Source organism: Entelurus aequoreus, linkage group LG13 (genome assembly GCF_033978785.1).
Source record: "Entelurus aequoreus isolate RoL-2023_Sb linkage group LG13, RoL_Eaeq_v1.1, whole genome shotgun sequence".
In the NCBI taxonomy this organism is placed as follows: domain Eukaryota; kingdom Metazoa; phylum Chordata; class Actinopteri; order Syngnathiformes; family Syngnathidae; genus Entelurus; species Entelurus aequoreus.
This window is the reverse complement of record NC_084743.1, coordinates 30,833,900-30,857,994: the sequence shown is the minus strand read 5'-3', so window position 1 is coordinate 30,857,994 and position 24,095 is coordinate 30,833,900. Positions and strand designations below refer to the sequence as shown.

At 40.5% G+C, this 24,095-nt stretch overlaps 2 protein-coding genes across 2 annotated transcripts in view; one reads left to right on the top strand and one right to left on the bottom strand.

Annotated features, from left to right (window-relative positions):
- Positions 1 to 6,035: 6,035 nt before the first annotated feature.
- LOC133663826 (zinc finger protein 239-like) lies at positions 6,036 to 16,949 on the top strand. Its single transcript, XM_062068527.1, has 2 exons — positions 6,036 to 6,435; positions 15,864 to 16,949. The coding sequence occupies exons 1-2, from the start codon at positions 6,312 to 6,314 to the stop codon at positions 16,814 to 16,816; spliced, it is 1,077 nt and encodes a 358-aa protein (XP_061924511.1). The 5' UTR covers positions 6,036 to 6,311; the 3' UTR covers positions 16,817 to 16,949.
- A 5,195-nt stretch (positions 16,950 to 22,144) lies between these two features.
- Positions 22,145 to 24,095, bottom strand: part of ifngr2 (interferon gamma receptor 2) — a 31,353-nt gene continuing 29,402 nt past the window's right edge. Inside the window, exon 7 of the mRNA XM_062068526.1 lies at positions 22,145 to 23,075. Coding sequence (XP_061924510.1) covers positions 22,974 to 23,075 — 102 coding nt within the window. The 3' untranslated portion in view covers positions 22,145 to 22,973. The remainder of the gene's footprint in view (positions 23,076 to 24,095) is intronic.

Below are 24,095 nucleotides of genomic sequence, written 5' to 3'. Positions count from 1 at the left end.
TTTAATGAATACTTAGGCCCACTACGCTACTGTATTTTACTGTTGGTCATTATGGTGGTACTTGGAGAGCCAAGTGTTTTCTGTGGTGGTACTTGGTGAAAAAAGTTTGAGAATCACTGGTGTAAACTAGGGGTGTCCAAAATGTTTCCACTGAGGGTGGCACACTGAAAAATAATGCATGCGGAGGACATTTTGATATTTTTCATTTTCAAAATAAATACAATAAATAGGTTGTTTTTAACCTTTCGGGCTCCCCTCAAGTTTGGTCTCAGGGACCCGGGAGGGTCTCAGTCATCACAAGGTTAAAAACAAATGCTGTATTACTATTTTTTTATTCAACGCTTAAATCTCTGAATCAACTTCAGGTCAAACTGCTTATATAAAATGTTTTTTTATGTTTTATGCTTTTTTTTGTCAAAACCTGGTTTTTGTGGTAAAAAAAACACAAAATATGCAATAGTTTCTCCAATTTTTTTTTAAGTGGAATATTTGTTGTAAAATTAATTGGAGCCTTAAATAGGTCAATTATTTATAACACCATCATTATTATGTTTTGATCAATGACAGTTTTTTGTAAATCCCACTAAAATTATTGGGGATCCCACAGGGTTCCACTCATAAAAGTGTTAAAATATATTATACACTTAAGTCTCTAGATCAACGTCAGATCTATCCGTCGATTATAAGTTTTATTATTTTTTCATGTTTTTTTTTTGTTTAATAGTTTTTTTGTTAAACAAAACATTTAATATGGCAAATGATATACAAAATATTCCCTAAACATTTTTAAAGGTGGAATTTTTAATGTGACCATCCATTGTCAGTCCTCACTGGTCTCTCCTGACCAGGGTCGTATTTCTGCGCCCCGATACACAAGACCAGTTGATCTGCTGTCTCTCTTTTCTGCTCTGCTCCCCCCCCCCCCCCCCCCCCCCCCCCCCCACTCTCCTGCGTGGAGAGGTTATCCGGTGATTACGAATCAGCCTCCACGGAGGAGGCGCTAACTGTTCCAAGTCGGGACCCAAGGGACCATTCCTCTTTGCATCAGTTGGTGATGTCTCTGCGCTGCTGACTCGTCTCCATTCAAGATGATCCCCTGCTGGTCTCCCAATAGACTGGACTTTCACATGAAGTCGGGACCCAGGAGGGACCACTCCGTATGCATCAGTCAGTAACGTCTCTGCACCCCGACGTGTCTACATGCAAGAGGATCCCCTGCTGGCTCCACTACCGACTGGACTCTCACATTATTAACCGTATCCACTCGGCATCCATTGCACCGGTCACCCAAGGGGGGGCGGTCCCCACATCTGCGGTCCCTTTCCAAGGTTCCTCATTGTTCCCATTGGGTTTAGTTTTTTCTTGCCCTGGTGTGGGATCTGAGCCGCGGATGTCGTTGTGGCTTGTGCAGCCCTTTGAGACACTTGTAATTAAGGGCTATATAAGTAAACTTTGATTGATTGACTGATTAAAGACTCCTGAAAGCCCCCAAACCCCCCAAACCTCATCCCACTCTAAACCCAATGTCGCCGCCCAACACACACTTGGTATGTTTATGCGCTAAACAAAAACGAATTATTGCATGGATTTCGTTGAAACTAGTTTTTTAAAACATGTGTAAAACTAACTAGGTTTTGGGCTTTTTAAAGATTTTATTTATATCTCTAGAACATATTTAGATAAAACGGTTAAATAATTAGACTTTTATAACATTTTTATTTATTTGTTGTTTTTACAAAAAAAAGCCAACAAATTCATTATAAAGTGCCCAGAATACAAAATTAAATAATCATATAACCTGTCATTATTAAAGTCCCACTTAAGAACTTTCAGCTTTGGTTGATTTTGGCGGTGCCAGTGTTTTGCAAAAAGAAGACCACATTTCCCATGATGACTAGCACATATACCGTCATACTGACATGACGTTCGCTGTAATATTGGCACATCTTATTATGTCTCTAATGGCTATGCTGATGTTAAATAGCAGACGGCGTGGCGAAGTTGGTAGAGTGGCTGTGCCAGCAATCGGAGGGTTGCTGGTTACTGGGGTTCAATCCCCACCTTCTACCATCCTAGTCACGTCTGTTGTGTCCTTGGGCAAGACACTTCACCCTTGCTCCTGATGGCTGCTGGTTAGCGCCTTGCATGGCAGCTCCCGCCATCAGTGTGTGAACGTGTGTGTGAATGGGTGAATGTGGAAATACTGTCAAAGCGCTTTGAGTACCTCGAAGGTAGAAAAGCGCTATACAAGTATAACCCATTTATTTATTATTTATCAATAAATAATCTTAGATTGCGCTACAAACATGGCGGTACAACCAAGAATGTATCGGGGCGGATGCAGGTCCGAAGCAATGAAAGACCGGGGGCAGAGTTTTTTAGAAGGAAGTAGTAGTGAAACTATTAAGCTGGTGGCTATTTATTGCTACCACGCAAATTTCCAATAGCTAACATTAGCATTATTATTTGGATTTGAGCATCGAAAGTCACTTACTAGTTTATCAGGAACAGAGCCAAGGCAGCATTTTTCTTTGATGCCAGCGAGTGAAAGCCGAGCAATGTTGATCCTGACTGTCCTTTTATCCAAATAAGCTCAGGTTTTCTTTTTTGTCTCCTCAGACAAAACTTTTCATTTCTTTGGTTGTTTTAGAGCATCGGCCATGAAAGCAGTGATTGCACGTAGGTGTTCGCATAGACATCCGTCTTTTCAACGAACGGTGAAGGGGGGAGTGACGTATGCCGTAAAGCAAGTCAGCACATTTGTAGTTTTGGACAAGTCACTAAGTGCCAGTAAAAGTGATATAGACCCCCTCAGGCCATGACAGAGGTGTCATTCAACTAGTTGTAAGTCGATGTATCATCCCAAAAGTTATAAAAATATTCCATGACGTTTGGAGAACTTACTTAGTGCTGCTTTATCTTAAATAAGATTATACATGTCAAGTTTTTCTTTACGTCAGAGTGTAAAGTAGAGATTAACTAATACACACAGGATTAACATTAGTGGATAATGTGAATCATAATAATACATCATTATTATTATTATGCTTATATTATTATTAGTACATCTCTTAGGGTTTAAGTCTCCACCTGTCATTAAAAATTAATGACACCTTTGTTTCTAACTTTTATTATCACTCTTGTGATTTGGATAACATCGGACTGTCTGCCCCGCAGGATGAATTTTGAGGACCATCCATCCATCCATCCATTTTCTACCGCTTATTCCCTTCGCGCTGGAGCCTATCTCAGCTACAATCGGGCGGAAGGCGGGGTACACCCTGGACAAGTCGCCACCTCATCGCGGGGCCAACACAGATAGACAGACAACATGACCAGTCAAAGACAATTTAGAGTGAAAAGCAAATTTTATTTTCACTCGCATACAAAACATTCTAACTGGGATTGTTTCCCTGGCTTCGAGACTCACCCGAAGGACAGTGCGGCGAAGACACAACAAACTCCCTTCTTGTCTCTCACGGACACACACCTGTTGTTGTTGACTTTGGACTAGCAACTGCACGACATCAAGGTCGCGGAATAGAGACACGCGGCAGGCTTACACACGCACATGGATCCACAAAGATATACACCACACACACATATCCCACCCTTAGGGGTGATGGATGTCTGGGCAGCGCCGGAAGAGCTGCAGCCTTCCACCGTGGCCCCCACACACTCCCTTCTGTTGCAAGTTTCGAGATGGATGTTGTAATATGTATATGTGCTTTGCTATTGAGGTGTTTTCCCACTCCAGACTGGGCCCCCTTAGGAGCCCAGTCTAGATAGTATTTTTTTCCTCATCCTCCCCCAGTGTTTACATTTTTCCCATCTTTTACGGGGCACCTTGTGGCGACCCATCAGCGTTCCTGTTCTGTAACTCTGTACACTGTTTGTTTGTCTAATCTTGAACGGGTTTGTGCTGAAAACAATGTTTCGTTGTACTTGTGCAATGACAATAAAGACAGACCTACCTACCTACCTTATTAAGGGCCTTTGAAGGCCTACTGAAATGATTTTTTTTATTCAAACAGGGATAGCAGATCCATTCTATGTGTCATACTTGATCATTTCGCGATATTGCCATATTTTTGCTGAAAGGATTTAGTAGAGAACATCGACGATAAAGTTCGCAACTTTTGGTCGCTGATAAAAAAAAAGCCTTGCCTGTACCGGAAGTAGCGTGACGTCGCAGGTTGAAAGGCTCCTCACATTTCCCCATTGTTTACACCAGCAGCGAGAGCGATTCGGACCGAGAAAGCAACGATTACCCCATTAATTTGAGCGAGGATGAAAGATTTGTGGATGAGGAACGTGAGAGTGAAGGACTAGAGTACAGTGCAAGACGTATCTTTTTTCGCTCTGACTGTAACTTAGGTACAAGGCCTCATTGGATTCCACACCTTCTCCTTTTTCTATTGTGGATCACGGATTTGTATTTTAAACCACCTCGAATACTATATCCGCTTGAAAATGAGAGTCGAGAACGCAAAATGGACATTCACAGTGACTTTTATCTCCACGACAATACAAGCACTTTAGCTACGGAGCTAACGTGATAGCATCGTGCTTGAATGCAGATAGAAACAAAATAAATAAACCCCTGACTGGAAGGATAGACTGAAAATCAACAATACTATTAAACCCTGGACCTGTAACTACACGGTTAATGCTTTCCAGCCTGGCGAAGCTTAACAATGCTGTTGCTAACGACGCCATTGAAGCTAACTTAGCTACGGGACCTCACAGAGCTATGCTAAAAACATTAGCTATCCACCTACGCCAGCCAGCCCTCATCTGCTCATCAACACCCGTGCTCACCTGCGTTCCAGCGATCGACGGAGCGACGAAGGACTTCACCCGATCATCGATGCGGTCGGCGGCTGGCGTCGGATAGCGCGTCTGCTATCCAAGTCAAAGTCCTCCTGGCTGTGTTGCTGCAGCCAGCCGCTAATACACCGATCCCACCTACAGCTTTCTTCTTTGCAGTCTTCATTGTTCATTAAACAAATTGCAAAAGATTCACCAACACAGATGTCCAGAATACTGTGGAATTTTGAGATGAAAACAGAGCTTTTTGTATTGGATACAATGGTGTCCGAATACTTCCGTTTCAACCATTGACGTCACGCGCATACGTCATCATACATAGACATTTTCAACCGGAAGTTTAGCGGGAAATTTAAAATTGCACTTTATAAGTTAACCCGGCCGTATTGGCATGTGTTGCAATGTTAATATTTCATCATTGATATATAAACTATCAGACTGCGTGGTCGGTAGTAGTGGGTTTCAGTAGGCCTTTAAACCCACCACAATGTGCAATTAGATCCAAAAGTTTAACTTGCACATAACTTTCTGCTATGCAGCGACAAATAAATGTATTGATTGATTGATTGAGACTTTAATTAGTAGATTGCACAGTACAGTACATATTCCGTACAATTGACCACTAAATGGTAACACCCGAATAAGTTTTTCAACTTGTTTAATCCGGGGTCCACGTTAATCAATTCATGGTATCATATTTTAACCTTTCTTCTATCACCTCATGCTTATTCCAAAATGTTGGTGTTGTGTGTAAATGTTTAAAGGTGAGCTTTGATGACGTTATGTTTTGAAATTAAGTTTGCTGCTATCCAGGTGGAACGAACAATTTTTGCATTTTTGATAGGTAGGTGTAGGTAATCTCAGACATTCTTAATTTGATTCAATTAACCTTATTATTGAACTTGTTTGGCTATATTAATGTTACAATAACATTTATGGCATGTTTTTATAGGTTACCCATAGGTTGTAATTTGTTGAAGATGCGGAACGGATGTTGACAAATTTCGGTTTCCGTACGGAAAGGTTGTATTCTATTATAATGCTTGCTTTGTATTTAATGTTCTATATTACATTGTTATTTAAATAAATATTTATTTGAAGATAATAAGAACCATGGTGACAGCGAGCGTTCAAACGCCGTAAAAAAAACACAATAATAGACGTGGCCTTTTGCGCATGCGCTGAACCGATTGTGTTTCCAAAACAGGGAGACGAGAGGAAACAGTGACAGAGCAAGATGGCGGTGGATGGAGAAGAGGGTTTTGTGGTCGGAAACGTTCTGTGTTCTCAACCTGTGCGTACATGTACACATATATGTCTTTAAAATAGAGTAAACGTCGTCAATATTTAATTACATCCAGATACATTGGGCTGAGTGCGCCTTAACGCCTCTCAGGTTAACTTAGCTAGTTAGCTGCTAACGGACGTTACCAACACATCGATAAGCAGAGATAAAGTGTGCGTGTTGTGATTGTGTCAACATGTGCGAAAAAGCGACAGCTGAGTTCGACGAGGAACTTTCTCGAACTGAAGAGGAGAATGAGCGACAACATCAACTACTGGACGCTTTCAAGAAGAAGTATCAAGTTGCGTCCAACAGAGCAGGTTTGTTTCATTCTTACACGCTTACTAACTTTTTATCTGGTCATCAACACTGTTCCTAAAGTACGGAGCTCCTAAAGCTGGCCTGGGCAATTATTTTGACTGGGGGGCCAAATTTAGAGAAAAACATTTTTCTGTGGGCCGGTACATCTATTATTAGGGACACTAATACAAAACCTCACAATAATGTCTGATTGAAAGCTAAAAACGTTATGACAGACCACCTTAAAAAACGGAATGGAATTTTAATTTTTTTTACTGAATGAGACACCCAGAATGTACATGAGAATAAAGAATGTGGGATGTACAATATTAACTATGAACGATAAAACACAGAATATTGACAACATATCGACATATTTTACAATCATGCAAAACGCAATAAAAATGCAACAAAAACGGCTAGATATGAACGCGAAGGGTAAAAAATAACCCCACCTACAATCTGATATATCTGATACATCACTAAGCTTTGAGTTTGAGTTTGAGTTTATTTCGAACATGCAAGCATACAACATGATACATCACAATTTCCAGTTTCTCTTTTCAACATGTTCGAAAAGGAGTAGGAAGAAGCAGAGCTTATTTAATCCTACCCCTTTTCTTTACATAACAGTTGCAAAACTTTTTGTTCACTTCCTGTTCACAATGTATTCACAATAAACTCCATAAGTAATCAAAATTTAAAAAAATTAAAAAATAATAGTAAGAATTCGATAATAATAATTGGTGAAGTAAGTCATATTTCATATGATGAGATAAGTAAGATTACTTTAAAGGCCTACTGAAACCCACTACTACCGACCACGCAGTCTGATAGTTTATATATCAATGATGAAATCTTAACATTATAACACATGCCAATACGGCCGGGTTAACTTATAAAGTGACATTTTAAATTTGCCGCTAAACTTCCGGTTCGAAACGCCTCTGCGGATGACGTATGCGCGTGACGTAGCCCGGGGAACACGGGTATGCCTTCCACATTGAAGCCAATACGAAAAAGCTCTGTTTTCATTTCATAATTCCACAGTATTCTGGACATCTGTGTTCGTGAATCTGTTGCAATCATGTTCATTGCATTATGGAGAAGGAAGCTGAGCAAGCAAAGAAGAAAGTTGTCGGTGCGAAATGGACGTATTTTTCGAACGTAGTCAGCAACAACAGTACACAGCCGGCGCTTCTTTGTTTACATTCCCGAAAGATGCAGTCACGATGGAAGAACTCGGATAACAGAGACTCTAACCAGGAGGACTTTTGACTTCGATACACAGACGCCTGTAGAGAACCGGGACAACACAGACTCTTACCAGGATTACTTTGATTTGGATGACAAAGACGCAGACGTGCTACTGTGAGTATGCAGCTTTGGCTTCTAAACATTTGATCGCTTGACCGTATGTGCGCAACTTTTTTTTGCGTATGTACGTAACTTTTTAAAAATATATAAGCTTTATGAACCTTGGGTTAGGTGAACGGTCTTTTGGGCTGAGTGATTGTGTGTGTTGATCAGGTGTTTGAATTGTATTGGCGTGTTCTATGGAGCTAGGAGCTAGCAGAGGAGCTAGGAGCTAGCATAACAAACACGCAGGTGTTTTTATGCAGGATTAATTTGTGGCATATTAAATATAAGCCTGGTTGTGTTGTGGCTAATAGAGTATATATATGTCTTGTGTTTATTTACTGTTGTAGTCATTCCCAGCTGAATATCAGGTCACCCCCGGCTCTCACAGCATCTTCCCTATCTGAATAGCTTCAACTCCCCACTAGTCCTTCACTTGCACTTTACTCATCCACAAATCTTTCATCCTCGCTCAAATTAATGGGGAAATTGTCGCTTTCTCGGTCCGAATCTCTCTCACTTCATGCGGCCATCATTGTAAACAATAGGGAACTTTGCGTATATGTTCAACTGACTACGTCACGCTACTTCCGGTAGGGGCAAGCCTTTTTTTTATCAGATACCAAAAGTTGCAATCTTTATCGTCGTTGTTCTATACTAAATCCTTTCAGCAAAAATATGGCAATATCGCGAAATGATCAAGTATGACACATAGAATAGATCTGCTATCCCCGTTTAAATAAAAAAAATTCATTTCAGTAGGCCTTTAAGAATGAATGAATGGATGGATGAAATAAATTGAGAATGTTTGTCATGGTTCTTCTTCTTTGTACTTTGTAAACACATTAAGTTTGAAGAGTTTCTTGAAGTGGATCATATTAGTACATTGTTTGATTGCTTTGCTTAATCCATTCCATAATTTAATTCCACATACTGATATACTGAAGGTCTTAAGTGTTGTACGTGCAAACAAATGTTTTAAATTACGTTTTTCTCTAAGATTATATTTCTCCTCTTTTTTTTGAGAAGAATTATTGTATATTCTTGGGTAGCAGGTTATAGTTTGCTTTGTGCTTAATTTTAGCTGTTTGCAAATTCACTATGTCGTGGAATTTCAGTATTTTTGATTCAATAAATAAAGGGTTTGTATGTTCTCTATATCCAACATTATGTATTATTCTAACTGATCTTTTTTGTAACACCGTTAATGAATGAAGTGTACTTTTGTAATTATTTCCCCATATTTCTACACAGTAGCTCAGATATGGTAACACTAGTAAGCAGTAGAGAATATGAAGGGATTTTTGGTCTAGAACATGTTTTGCTTTATTCATTATTGACATGTTTCTTGCAACTTTATGTTGTATATTTTTTACGTGAGATTTCCAGTTCAATTTATCATCAATCATTATACCTACAAATTTGGTTTCATTTACTCTTTCAATTTCTATTCCGTCTATTTGTATTTGTGTTTGACTTTCTCTTCTACTGTTACCAAAGCTTTAGAACTTTGCTGTAAAAATCTCCTTCCACGTCTGTCCCTGACACCCGCATTTCAGACTGGTCGCTCTGGAAACACTTTGTGGAAACGCTCCCCACCCACACTGTTTGGTGCCTCATCTGAGCTGCTGTGACTTAAATTACCATAGTAACTAATTAGATTACCATAGTAACAATTAGATTACCATAGTAACTAATTAGATTACCATAGTAACTAGTATGTCATGCAAAAACGCAGATTCCAACCATTGAAATACTTTGTATAGTTCAAGACTTACTGTCATTTGAAAACACCACTGCACATCATAATGGCAGCTACTGTTTCCATCTTAAAGATCTAAAAAAATTATTAGGGAATGTCCGGCGGGCCAGATTGAAAAGCTTAACGGGCCGCATTTGGCCCTCAGGCCTTAATTTGCCCAGGTCTGCCCTAAAGGGACATGGAGATTTCACAATACTTTTTGCGAGATCTCGCAATACTTTTTGCGAGATCTCGATGGTGAACCGGAAGTGAAACAGACACAGCGATGGAAGAGCGGGAGCCTACCCGTCATCTGTGCTACGACGAGAAAGCCTCCTCGCCCGGAGTATTCTTTTCAGATGTCTCTCACTTACACTACCGTTCAAAAGTTTGGGGTCACCCAAACAATTTTGTGTTTGAGCCTTCATTTCTAAGAACAAGAATAGACTGTCGAGTTTCAGATGAAAGTTCTCTTTTTCTGGCCATTTTGAGCGTTTAATTGACCCCACAAATGTGATGCTCCAAAAACTCAATCTGCTCAAAGGAAGGTCAGTTTTGTAGCTTCTGTAACGAGCTAAACTGTTTTCAGATGTGTGAACATGATTGCACAAGGGTTTTCTAATCATCAATTAGCCTTCTGAGCTAATGAGCAAACACATTGTACCATTAGAACACTGGAGTAAAAGTTGCTGGAAATGGGCCTCTATACACCTATGTAGATATTGCACCAAAAACCAGACATTGGCAGCTAGAATAGTCATTTACCACATTAGCAATGTATAGAGTGTATTTATTTAAAGTTAAGACTAGTTTAAAGTTATCTTCATTGAAAAGTACTGTGCTTTTCCTTCAAAAATAAGGACATTTCAATGTGACCCCAAACTTTTGAACGATAGTGTATGTCAAAGCCATGTCTACATTCAAGAACGGATTTGATGTCTTTATATGTTAGGCCAATACTAAAATAGAAATCAATTAACTCCTCCCACGGATGATGGGTAGGCTCCTCCATCGCTTTGTCTGTTTCAATTCCGGTTCACCATCGCTGTGTCTGTTTTACTTCCGGTTCACTGACATAGGAAAAAAAACTTTTGCGAGATCTCGAAAAAAGTATTGTGAGCACTACAAGGGAGTAACTAATACAATCTGCAGTCAGTGCATCCGAAAAGTATTCACAGCGCTTTACTTTTTCCATGTTTTGTTATTTTACAACCTTATTTAAAAATGTAATAAATAATGTTTTGTCATCAAATTCTACTGACAATATGAATTTGTATTATTTGTTTTGCAAATGTATTAAAAATAAGAAATCATTCATAAGCATTCCCATCATTTGCTCAATACTTTGTTGATGCACCTTTGGCAGCAATTACAGCCTCAAGTCTTTTTGAATACGATGCCACAAGCTTGGTACACTTATCTCTGGGTAGTTTCGCCCATTTCTCTTTGCAGCACCTCTCAATCTCCATCAGGTTGGATAGGAAGTGTTGGTTTTCATCCAGGATGTCTCTGTACATTGCTGCATTCTTCTTAGTCTAGTCAGGGAGCTGAGCAATAACCTGATGGTCACTCTGTCAGAGCTACAGCATTCCTCTGTGAAGAAAGAGGAACCTTCCAGAAGGACGACCATCTCTGCAGCAAACCACCAATCAGGCCTGTATAATACAGTGGCCTGACGGAAGCCATTTCCTAGTAAAAAGTTTGCCAAAATACAGCTGGAAGACTCAGACAATGTGATTCTCGAGCCTGATGAGACAAAGATTGAACTCTTTAGCGTGAATGCCAGGCGTCATGTTTGGAGGACACCAGGAACCGCTCATCACCAGGCCAATACCATCCCTACATTAAACCATGGTGGTGGCTGCATCATTCTGCGGGGATGATTTTCAGGAACTGAGAGACTAGTCAGGATAGAGGGAATTATGAATGCAGCTATGTACAGAGACATCCTGGATGAAAACCAATGCTTGCCATCCAATCTGTTGGAGTTTGAGAGGTTCTGCAAAGAGGAATGGGGGAAACTGCCCAAAGATAGGTGTGCCAAGCTTGTGGCATCGTATTCAAAAAGACTTGAGGCTGTAATTGCTGCCAAAGGTGCATCAACAGAGAATTAGGCAAAGGCTGTAAATACTTATGTAGCTGTAATTGTTTTTATTTTTAATACATTTGCAAATTAAAACAAAGAAACCTTTTCCACATTGCTATTATGAAGTATTATCTGTAGAATTTTGTGGACAAAAATGAATATATTCCATTTTGGAATAAGGTTGTCACATAAAAAATGTGGAAAAAGTGAAGCGCTGTTAATACTTTCCGGATGCACTGTATGAGGCACATTTCCACACAGTTACATTATAATTTGTATACGAGCAAGTGCCCAATACGCATTTATGAAGGGGAAAATGTCACCCTATGTCTGTTACAGAAAGGAGGAGCCTACGGTAACTTGGAGGTGTAAGACAGGATACACCAACAATGAATCAATCTAAAGATTTAGTTTTTTACTTAATCAGATTCCGATAGTAAAATCAATGAATAGTGCAGCTCTAGAGACAACATAAGTAATGTATCTACTAAGATCAAAAACAGTAATATAACAGTGTAGGGGTTTTCTCATAAAAAACGTCTGTGGCTCCTAGTTTGTCAGTTGCAGTGCTGTACATTTATTTGAAGAAATTACTAAAATTATGCAAAAATCCTATTCTCCGAATGTGATAAACAATCCTGCATAACATATTAGCAGTGCACAATAATTATCGAGGCAATATTAGGAATTCTGACATACCACGATACTCCGATAACATTAAAAAAAGCTCAGACAACCATTACAACTTTTTCATTTAATTGTAATCTTTCAATGAGGCGAGATTACACATACTGTGCTGTGTGTGGGTTAGGGCAGGGGTCGGCAACCCAAAATGTTGAAAGAGCCATATTGGACCAAAAATACAAAAAAAAATCTGTTTGGAGCCGCTAAAAATTAAAAGCCTTCTGTAAGTGTTATAATGAAGGCAACACATGATGTAAGTGTCTATATTAGCTATATTAGCCCACTGTCAAAATGACTTTAAAAGTCTTACGTAAGTGTTATAATGAAGGCAACACGAGATGTAAGTAAGTGTCTATATTAGCCTACAATCAAAGGCTGATGCAAATCTTTGTTGACAGAAGTATTGTATTTTAATTTTTATTCTACACATTTTTGCAACATTGGAAATCATTGCTAAAATGGAGGCTTCTCAGAAGGTGAGATAACTCCTGGAAATGACAGTCTTAGAATGGCCAAAGGTATAGATGTGTGTGTCCAAATTTAAGGAAACGGCAGGCTGTCTTCTTGTAGTGGATTTATTACAATCTTTGCAAGCTGGGTAACGTTTGCTGTGGTCTAGAACAATATGGCACACAAACAACTATGAGAAATGCAGCCAATATTACATACAGATAATATGTCATGACACATGCAAATATAAATTAAATACACAGAGGAAATAAGTGAAGGCAATTAAATGAGCTCAAATATACCTACAAACGAGGCATAATGATGCAATATGTACATGCAGTTAGCCTAAATAGCATGTTAGCATCGATTAGCTTGCAGTGTATGCCTGATAAGCACTCCAGCAAATCAATAAAATCAACAAAGCTCACATCTTTCTGTGGCAGCATCTGAGCACCCTGGCCTTGCCACCGAGCACCGAGGAGCCCACCACAGATTCCCCAAGCACTGCTTCCTCATAGGAATATGTGTTGGTGGGATTGAGGAGGTCTTCGAAGTATTCCCTCCACCGATCCACAACATCCGCACTTGAGGTTAGCAGAGCACCATCCTCACCATACACGGTGTTGACAGTGCACTGCTTCCCCTTCCTGAGGCGGCGGATGGTGGTCCAGAATCGCTTCGAAGCCGTCCGGAAGTCATTTTCCATGGCTTCCCCGAACTCCTCCCATGTCCGAGTTTTTGCCTCTGCGACCGCTGAAGCCGCACATCGCTTGGCCTGTCGGTACCTGTCCGCTGCCTCCGGAGTCCTATGAGCTTCAGCTTGACAGCATCCCTCACCGCTGGTGTCCACCAACGGGTTCTAGGATTACCGCCACGACAGGCACCAACTACCTTGCGGTCACAGCTCCAATCAGCCGCCTCGACAATAGAGGCGCGGAACATGGTCCACTCGGACTCAATGTCCAGCACCTCCCTCGTGACATGTTCAAAGTTATTTCGGTGGTGGGAATTGAAACTCTCTCTGACAGGAGACTCTGCTATACGTTCCCAGCAGACCCTCGCAATGCGTTTGGGCCTGCCAGGTCTGTCCGGCATCCTCTCCCACCATCGCAGCCGACTCACCACCAGGTGGTGATCGGTAGAAAGCTCCGCCCCTCTCTTCACCCTAGTGTCCAAAACATGAGGCCGCAAATCTGATGACACAACTACAAAGTCGACATGGAACTGCGGCCTAGGGTGTCCTGGTGCCAAGTGCACATATGGACACCCTTATGTTTGAACATGGTGTTTGTTATTGACAATCTGTGACGAGCACAAAAGTCCAATAACAAAACACCACTGGAGTTCAGATCCGGGCGGCCATTCTTCCCAATCACGCCTCTCCAGGTTTCACTGTCGTTGCCAACATGAGCGTTGAAGTCCCCCAGTAGGACAAGGGAATCACCCGGGGGAGCACTTTCCAGTCCTCCCTCGAGTGTATCCAAAAAGGGTGGGTACTCTGAACTGCTGTTTGGTGCGTAAGCACAAACAACAGTCAGGACCCGTCTCCTCACCCGAAGGCGGAGGGAAGCTATCCTCTCGTCCACCGGGTTGAACTCCAATGTGCAGGCTTTGAGCCGGGGGGCAACAACAATTGCTACCCCAGCTCATAGCCTCTCACTGCGTGCAACGCCAGAGTGGAAGAGAGTCCAGCCCCTCTCGAGAGAACTGGTTCTAGAGCCCTTGCTGTGCATCGAAGTGAGTCAGACTATATCCAGCCGGAACTTCTCCACCTCGCGCACAAGCTCAGGCTCCTTCCCCCCCAGCGAGGTGACGTTCCACGTCCCAAGAGCTAGCTTATGTAGCCGAGCATTGGACCGCCAAGTGCCCTGCCTTCGGCTGCCGCCCAGCTCACACTGCCCCCGACCTCTATGGCCCCTCCCATGAGTGGTGAGCCCATTGGTGAGCCCATTGGAGGGGGGACCCACGTTGCCTCTTCAGGCCCCATGGGGACAGGCCCGGCCACCAGGCGCTCACCATCGTGCCCTACCTTCAGGCCTGGCTCCAGAGGGTGGCCACGGTGACCCGCGTCCGGGCGAGGGAAATCGGAGTCTCGGTTTTTGTATTCCCATAGATGTCTTCGAGCTGCTCTTTGTCTGATCCCTCACCTAGGACCTGTTTGTCTTGGGAGACCCTAGCAGGGAGCATGGAAGCCCCTGGACAACATAGCTCCTAGGACCATTGGGACATGCAAACTCCTCTACCACGATAAGGTGGCAGCTCAGAGAGGAGGGCCATTAATTGTTTATTTCTTATTTGTATCTATAATTAATTTATAGATAATTATTCCCTTACAAGAAATAACAGGAATGTAGAAAACTTCACCTGCAGTGCCTAGTATCCACTGTTATTTCACTAGTTGATTTTTTTATTTATTTTTTTGCTAAAAAGTTCACTCGATTTCAACTAACTGAATCGTTTCGGATTGTATCGTTCTAAAAAAAATTATATCGTCCCTGAATCGTATTAGCAACCACAAATATCAAATCGAATCATTACACATGTACCATTAACTTTGTACTTGTAGGCGAGTCTGCTGCTCGGCACTTTGTGTGCTTATTAGCTATGGAAGCCCGGTGCTCAGACCTCAAACTTTAATATTAAAACAAATAGCGCAGTCAATATTCTGCGGAACACCATTGGCAGGAGATGGGAGCACAAATCACCTGGAAAGTAAAATGTTACCTTCCTTTATAGCAAAGTCTTTGAAAAAATAACTTATTCCATTATTATTCTGGTTATTGCCACTTGTTTTCCTTGCAGCTGACAAAGCCTCTTTTTTTTCATTCCTTTCACACACTTCTCCATCAATTGAGCACTGCTGCCACGTAGTATTGTTCTAACATGAATACTAGAGTAGACACAATAATGAAAATCTCCCCTTCTACCTCACCGTGACCCTGCTATTTGAGAAGCACAGGATTATATCCATAGTTTTACCCACTTTATGTTGGTCTTTCAGACAACACAAAGTCCTAAAAAATATATTTACGTTTGTGGTATGAGGGGGAAAAAGATAACAATTTAAAACAAGCCACTATTATTACTTTTTTTCTTTCTGAAGCCTGTGTTTGTCTTTTGTGTTGTAGACATCAGTGAAGAACATTTTCCCCCTGAGGACCAGGACAGGACCTCCAGGGTGGAGCAGGAGAAGCCACAGCCCCCCCACATTAAAGAAGAGGAGCCACAGTCCCCCCACATTAAAGAGGAGGATGAGGAACCTTGTATCAATCAAGAGGGAGAGCAACTTGGAGGACGGGAAAAGTTCCTGGTGACTCACTTTTTCCCTGTGAAAAGTGAAGATGAGGGTCAAAATGAGGAGAAGAAAGGGGCGGAGCCTCCAAGCAGCGGTTCTCTCTTAGCGCCACTATCAGATAGCGACGACACGGCGTCACACTCTGATGGAGATTCTCCGGCTGATAAGACGTGTCATTCTGACAACACACACTGGAAATGTTCTCAGTGTGACAAAACTTTTTATGACAGCAGTAATCTGAAAAGACATATGAGAACACACACTGGAGAGAAACCGTTCATGTGCTCAATTTGCGGTAAAACATTTTCTCGGAAATCACATTTAACAATACACACGAGAGTCCACACCGGAGAGAAACCGTTTTCCTGTTTAGTGTGCGGCGTAGGTTTTGCACAAAAACAGTATTTGAAAATTCACACAAGAATACACACCGGAGAGAAACCGTTTTCATGTTCAGTGTGTGATATAGGATTTGCACAAAAACAATATTTGAAAATACACATGAGAATACACACTGGTGAAAAACCGTTCTCCTGTTCAGTGTGTGGTAAAAGTTTTGTACAAAACCAGGATTTGAAAATACACATTAGAAGACACACCGGGGAAAAATCCTTCACCTGTTCAATCTGCAACAAAAGCTTTTGTGACCGAACACCACTCGTAAGACACATGAGAACACACACTGGTGAGAAAGTGTTGGGTTGCGGTGTGTGTGATGAAAGATTCTCCTATAAGTACCAGCTTGACAATCACCAGTGTGCTGGCGAGAACAGCAGCAGTAAGTAAAACTGTGAGACTTGAAAAAATATAAAAACTTCGACCATGTTGACCTTTAAACATCACATACATGTGTGACGTCAATACCGCGGGTGAAACACAATTTTGTTAATATGCTTCTATTTAAATGCAATAAAAATGTGGGGGGAAAAAAGAGTTCTTGTCTGTGTCATGTCCTTGCTGTGGTTTTTGATCTTTATGTTTGTACTTGGTGGTTAGATAATAGGATTGTAGTCAACTCACAATTCAAAATACTCACAAGAAGATATAGTGGAAAATAAAATGCCAAATAATGCTGTATCATCAATTTAATTTTGAGTGACTCCAAAATCCAGACGAAATTTATCATTTGTGTGTGATTTTTGTTGTCAACACATTCAACTATGTAAAGAACAAAGTATTTAATAAGAATATTTCACTCATTCAGATCGAGGATGTGTTATTTTAGTGTTCTCTTTGTTTTTTGGGCAGTTTATATAGGATAATAAACTCTGAAGCATATGTTCACTTAACAGGAACAGGCACTTTTTTATTCTCATCAGGTACAACAGACAATTGTTATTCAACACTGCCTGCAAGTGTTCATAATGAGAATGACATGAGAATACACACTAGTGAAACTTAAAAACAATCAGCCATGGATGACACAGGGACTGAAAAATGCTTACAACAAGGAAATACGCTGCGTATAACATTTACAACACAAATATCTATCTAGGGGGACAAAATAGGTACAAGCTAACCAGCATCTTTACAAGCATGTAGGAAATAATATATATCAGTCAATTATTAGAAAGGAACAAAAACAACATGAGAGCATCATAGGGCATCAATACTTTTTCAGAAAGAACTGTAAAAAAAAAATCAATAAAAACAAAGTGGTTGAAAGCTTTAACAACTACTGTAGTATCTACTGTAATATGAAATAACATGTTTTTCCAAATTGTGTAAAGCTATGCATTCCTGGGGGGAAACAAACAGCCAGTTCTGTTAAACCATAATTGTTGGCAGATAAAAAATGATGACTATTAAATGTGACATGCACATGTGGGATAAACCTACGAGAGAAAGGCTTAGTAAGCCGGTCCACAGTATGCGAGGAGCTAGCACAGATGTACACAGATCCCCGTTAGTTCACTACATGTTTAGATAATACCAAAAGTCAGTTATGGCCTAAGCCCAAGGCTTAGGGAACCCTTATTTTCTTCGATGCATACACCAACATGCCTTGGCATGGTCATGATTGAGTTAACTGCAGTACCATGGACCTGATGAACTGAGTTGGGTAATGGTCAACAAAAAACTGGTTGTCTGACTGCCCCGCGCAGGAGAGATATCATTTGGCTACATCCTCCCCAAATATCCTGCAGGACCTGATGTGATGCTCGCTTGATCAATTGATTAGTCTTTGTTCAACGATCATCACCGACCAGGATCATCCTTGATCTTTCACACACCCAGGCCATCCTTCTTCCGAGTAGGACAGGGAGGTAGGCCAAAGACACAACACCACTTTGTAAATGATTGACCCAATCTGGAAGAAAAGACTCCAATATCCTTTGTCAGTTAAAGACTTGAGGATGATCCAATTTACAAGTCGCCTGATCCATATAGAAAACACGCCCGCTGGTCGAATGAAGACCAGTGTGGCTGTGAGGCTGACAGATGATTAGTTAGGGGACTGGGCAGACCAAACATGCCATGATTTGAAATGTATAAGTCAGTGCGTGACGTCACTTTGGTGAGCGGCCAGAACTTCAGAGGAATTGGACACAGAGAACAGATGTGAACAGCATCACAAAGAGTTAAAATATAAGTCATTCGGGTGTTCAGATACAACTTTTTCACTTACGAAATAAACATCTAGCCTAGAGTATTGGCCAAAACCGAATACGATATCACAACGTGTAAATAAATTCGATCAAAAGTCCACTTACAATGGAGCCCAGGGGAGCCGTTCAATTCTGCCTATAAAGCCCCTAAAAACATCTAAACACCTCCACTAGGGTTTTATATACATGATGTAAGTATGTACGTAATGTAGTAACGGGCAAATTTATAATAATATTTAATACATACGCATTTTGATCATTTTAAGCATACGCGGCGCATTAATTCCAAAAACGCATCACGACGTTTGCTTTTGTTTTTCTTCCTCACTGATTATTACTCACTGCAGACGTTATGAAAGCCAACAAGCATAATACGACATCACTTACTGTACAATGTCTGCTGTCATTAGGATGCAGACTGCGAGGATGTTCATATATTACTAATTTGGATGAAAAATGTCTCATAATCCTCACAAAGAAACAGGGTGGAGGGTCGGGGGGGAACAAGCCCTTTTCGTGTAGTCCTCGCCAGTTCTAGGTTCTATATGGCGGTCAACGTGTCCCAACTTGTCAGATTATCTCCTCAATCATCTACTGTCCAGGTGAGAGGCATGATTTATGATCTACAATAAACTTACAGGGAGCAAGGAAGCAAGGAAACAGCAGACCACTCGATGATGTAAACATAGGGAGACACAGAAGTGGTCACGGTGACCGAGGTGAATCATGGTGCCACTATAAATAGTTTGTCTGCGTTAGCGCTTCAAATAACAATATCACTAATACTTGGTTAACATTCAAGTCACAAAATGTAATTTGAGTATTGTTGGCGCTTTTAGAATGGATATTTACTATTATTTAATATTTAGAATGCAATAAAAAAAAAAATCAATCCATCTTTCATAATGATTGTGAACAATAGGCAAAAATCCAAAATAAAAGAACAGTTCCCCTTAAAGCATATGGAAAGTGTTAGATTAGAATTGATTTTTTTGTATTCCTAACTGACTTTAAATATTTATCAAAATTAATGTAGCACACTCACAAAGATCAATAAGCACACATGCCGACAGCAAGCATGACCGGACAATAATTCCAGATTTAAATGTTTTATTTTTATTTTACATGCACATATTTTAATAAATATGTCACATAAACACTGAAAAATAGAAATGAATCCTACATAACCTGATCCCTACAGAATGTTACAATGTTTCTGTTAGAACAGGTTCAATTTGAGCTTAACTATTTTCCATTAGTGACGCATATAAATTTGACACCCAACTGAAGGGCACAGTTTAAAGGGGAACTGTAACCACAATCATTATGAACGACAAGAACAAGCATTTCTTTTCTCTTTTTTTTTAAGGATTCTAAAAATAAAAAACACTTGAGAATGGGGCTAATGGAGGTGCCCTATGTTGCCTTCAAAGCCCTCTATCAACATGTTATATACACGCTGTAAGTATAATCAGTATACAATGTAGTAACAGGCACATTCATAACAATATGTAATATATACAATATTTACCGTATAATTTGTGTCATTTTAAGCATTACCGAAACTTTTCTGGACGCATTTATTTCAGTGCCCATAGCAATGTACTTCCGGCAACATACACGTGTGTTTTCTAATCATGGCAGACTTTGTAATGAACAACGAAAATTGTTATTTTTGGACAAATGAGGAATCATAACCTTATCTTTTGGAAGCTGAACATACAGAGGATGAACTTCTGGTCATAAAAGAGATGCACGAAGAGAGAGTGAAACGTTGGAGCAGATGGAAGAGGAGAGAGTCACAATCGTCAAGACTTGATGGTGTAAATGTGGAGCTTTCCAAGCTACGTCGACAGAAATTGAGTTTTTTTGCTGCACTAAGTGGTTCACTATGTTATTGACGGAAAAAAAAAATTGTATCTGGGGAGGAAGACGGCATCACAATGAAAGACTGTTTGCACTAACAAACCCCTGCAGTGGTAAAAAAAAAAAAATTCCACTTACCCAAAATCAACTGGAAAAAATGTCCTTGTCCAGCTTGACCAAACAGATCCATCGAGTAAGTCACGATAATATTGATTATTATGCAGCAGGTCATGCTTGTTATTACAACTACATACACTGTGGATCTAGCTGTGTCCAAACAAAACATGAAAAGTGGGCTAATACTTGATTTGTGTCCTATGGCATTGTTGCATCGTTGTGCATTACAAACTCAAAAGCGATCCAGCTGCTGACGCAGAAGCTATCTTATGAAGAGGCATGTGTTACTACGCTAGAAAAAAACAGATCCTCAGTGTTTGCTCTTACAATAACAATGTCGCTATAGCTAGGTTATTACACAGGTTACGGATATAAATGAAGTATTGTTGGTCGGGTTTTGAATGCATTTTTAGAGTGATTTAGAGGCTGAATGGATTGTTTAAATTACCCCCATTGCTAGCCACCAAAAACGAGCCGATTATTACAAAGTAGAATGCAAAAAAAACCAAAAAAAACATGTGTTCTTGTCTCTCATAACGATTGTGAACAGTGTTCAAATAAAAAAAAGAGAAAAAAAAGTGCAGTTCCCCTTAAAAAACAAGATCAGAAGTAGAGATGTCCGATAATGGCTTTTTTGCCGATATCCGATATTCCGATATTGTCCAACTCTTAATTAACGATTCCGATATCCACCGATACAAATATATACAGTTATGGAATTAACACATTATTATGCCTAATTTTGTTGTGATGCCCCGCTGGATGCATTAAACAATGTAACAAGGTTTTCCAAAATAAATCAACTCAAGTTATGGAAAAGAATGTCAACATGGCACTGCCATATTTATTATTGAAGTCACAAAGTGCATTATTTTTTTTAACATGCCTCAAAACAGCAGCTTGGAATTTGGGACATGCTCTCCCTGAGAGAGCATGAGGAGGTTGAGGTGGGCGGGGTTGAGGTGGGGGGGATAGCGGGGGTGTATATTGTAGCGTCCCGGAAGAGTTAGTGCTGCAAGGGGTTCTGGGTATTTGTTCTGTTGTGTTACAGTGCGGATGTTCTCCCGAAATGTGTTTGTCATTCTTGTTTGGTGTGGGTTCACAGTGTGGCGCATATTTGTAACAGTGTTAAAGTTGTTTATATGGTCACCCTCAGTGTGACCTATATGGCTGTTGACCAAGTATGCCTTGCATTCACTTGTGTGTGTGAAAAGCCGTAGATATTATGTGACTGGGCCGGCATGCAAAGGCAGTGCCTTTAAGGTTTATTGGCGCTCTGTATTTCTCCCTACGTTTGTGTACACAGCGGCGTTTTAAAAAGTCATAAATTTTACTTTTTGAAACCGATACCGATAATTTTGAAACCGATACCGTTAATTTCCGGTATTACATTTTAAAGCATTTATCGGCCGATAATATCGGCAGTCCGATATTATCGGACATCCCTAATCACTTCAGCTTCATCTTTACAGGAACCCCCAGAAGGCTCCCATGCAAACACATTCTGACACGCACACGCACGTAGTGTGGACATTGCACTTTAATAAATAATTGGGATAGCAACATCATTTTACACCTAACATGTTCTTTCACATCAATGACGTTGAAGTCAGTACAGTACATTCTGAAAACGCCAGCTGTAACTTGCTGCCATTGTTACCTCCAGTTTATTTGTGAGGTTCACGAACGAACGGCCCTTGTAAAACGGCTATAAGAGAACCCTGAGAACCAATTTCCAATTACAGTAGTTCCTCAACATGAGAACAGTTTGTTCCGTCACCCAGCTCGTAACTTAAAACACTTGTATCTCAAATTTCTAACTTATTGAAATCAATTTCATTTAAGCCACCCACCAAAAAAAACACCACCATTTTTTAACATGTATTCAAACAGAAAAACAAACTTTTAGATAAGAAATACTTTTTGAAAATCAATACAACAGCATGTACTACAAACAACTAGTTTTCTGAAATAATTAAGAATAATGGACAGCATTTACCTTGGGGACCGGACTAATGTGCTGATTCTCCATCCAGTGTTGCCAAGTCTGCTTATTATAAGCGACTTTGGGCTTGTTTTCATAGAGATGGTTGCTGGTTTCTCTTGTGACATCTGTCAACGCTGTCTCTGTCGCGCAACAAAAAGGACCTTGGAAATCGTTATGGAGCACACAGGTCTCTTTGAGTAACGGACCGGAGAGGTCACTGCATAAGACCCAGTGAGCAAGGCTCATGCTCGCTCGTCCAGTTTGCAGAGTCCGGAGAAAAGAAGCTAAGAAAAGAGCTACTGGTAGCTCGCGAGCAACAGGATGGAGACCCCTGATCAGGTTACTGGAGTGAGGCCCTCTTATTTCATTGTTTGATGAAGTCCACGCTTGCAATATCGTCGCAGACCTCAGTTGGGCTGTTGCTGGAAATGGGGATGCGATACGGATGACGTACATCAAGGAAGAACTGAAAAAAGATAATAGAAAAGAAATACATTTTTGAGTTTCTTTTAAGGAATGTTTGAATAGATCGACCACTGGAGAGTAGCATTGGTAGAGCATGACCATACTTATAAGGCCTAAACAACTGAAAAGAAGGAAATTGTCAGGTTCAAACACTGATGACATCTATTAAACAAGACAAGAAGCAAGGAATTAAACAGAGACATAATTAAATTTGGCTCAATTGAGGAGAGCGCGTGTGGGCTGTACTCTTGTACAGTCTCCATCACGCTCTGGCGAAAGATTGTACGCCTCCTCTTTTATTTGGACTTTCCCTGATTACATGGAAACAGCTGTTTCTAAGGGACGGGGGTCGTAAACAGCCATCGCCTTTGGTTACAGAACAGTTCAAAGAAAAGGTCGTAAACAGTTCACAGAAAAAGTCGTAAAACAGTTCAAAGAAGAGGTCCCTGTAGGGGAGTCCGGTCCTGCTTCCTCTTCACTTTGTAGTTCTCGGGTCAAAACAATATATTTCTGTTGATTACAATACATGAAAGAAACAGAACACCTTTTTGTTGCTTCCCATCCTACACAGTGGAGTTTTACAAGCCTTCTTCTTGGTAGGTTCAAAGACAGCTTTTGTCTTCTCGCCGGGAACTCATTGAAACACAAAGTTTTGTGATCATTTAGATACAATTATTCTAACAGAAATCCCTTTTTGTAGCAGAGCTGAGGGAGAATATAAAGAAAGACATGGGACACTCGTGTCTCCAAATGGCTGCACTTGAACAGTGCCCAGACAACTACCGGTAGGTCAAGCACTGCGCCAAAAATAATGGACATGCTGGACAGGACAAAAGGAAAATGCTTAGTTTTGCTAGCAGGGTACATACGGTTGCACTGTACAATGTCGAGGGAATCGTTTCTGATTAGAGTTTGGCGATATCACTGAAAACTGTAACATGATGTAAGTGTTTTATATCAGTTGTTATCTATAATTATTGATATTTTTTAATGACCTATAAAAAATTAAGGACCAGGAATT

What these genes read in the sequence shown, in the direction of transcription:
- LOC133663826 (XM_062068527.1), top strand. Translation starts at nt 6,312, where the DNA reads ATGTGCGAAAAAGCGACAGCTGAGTTCGACGAGGAACTTTCTCGAACT. An exon ending in AGTTGCGTCCAACAGAGCAG is followed by an intron (nt 6,436 to 15,863) that starts GTTTGTTTCATT and finishes TTTGTGTTGTAG; the next exon opens with ACATCAGTGAAGAACATTTT.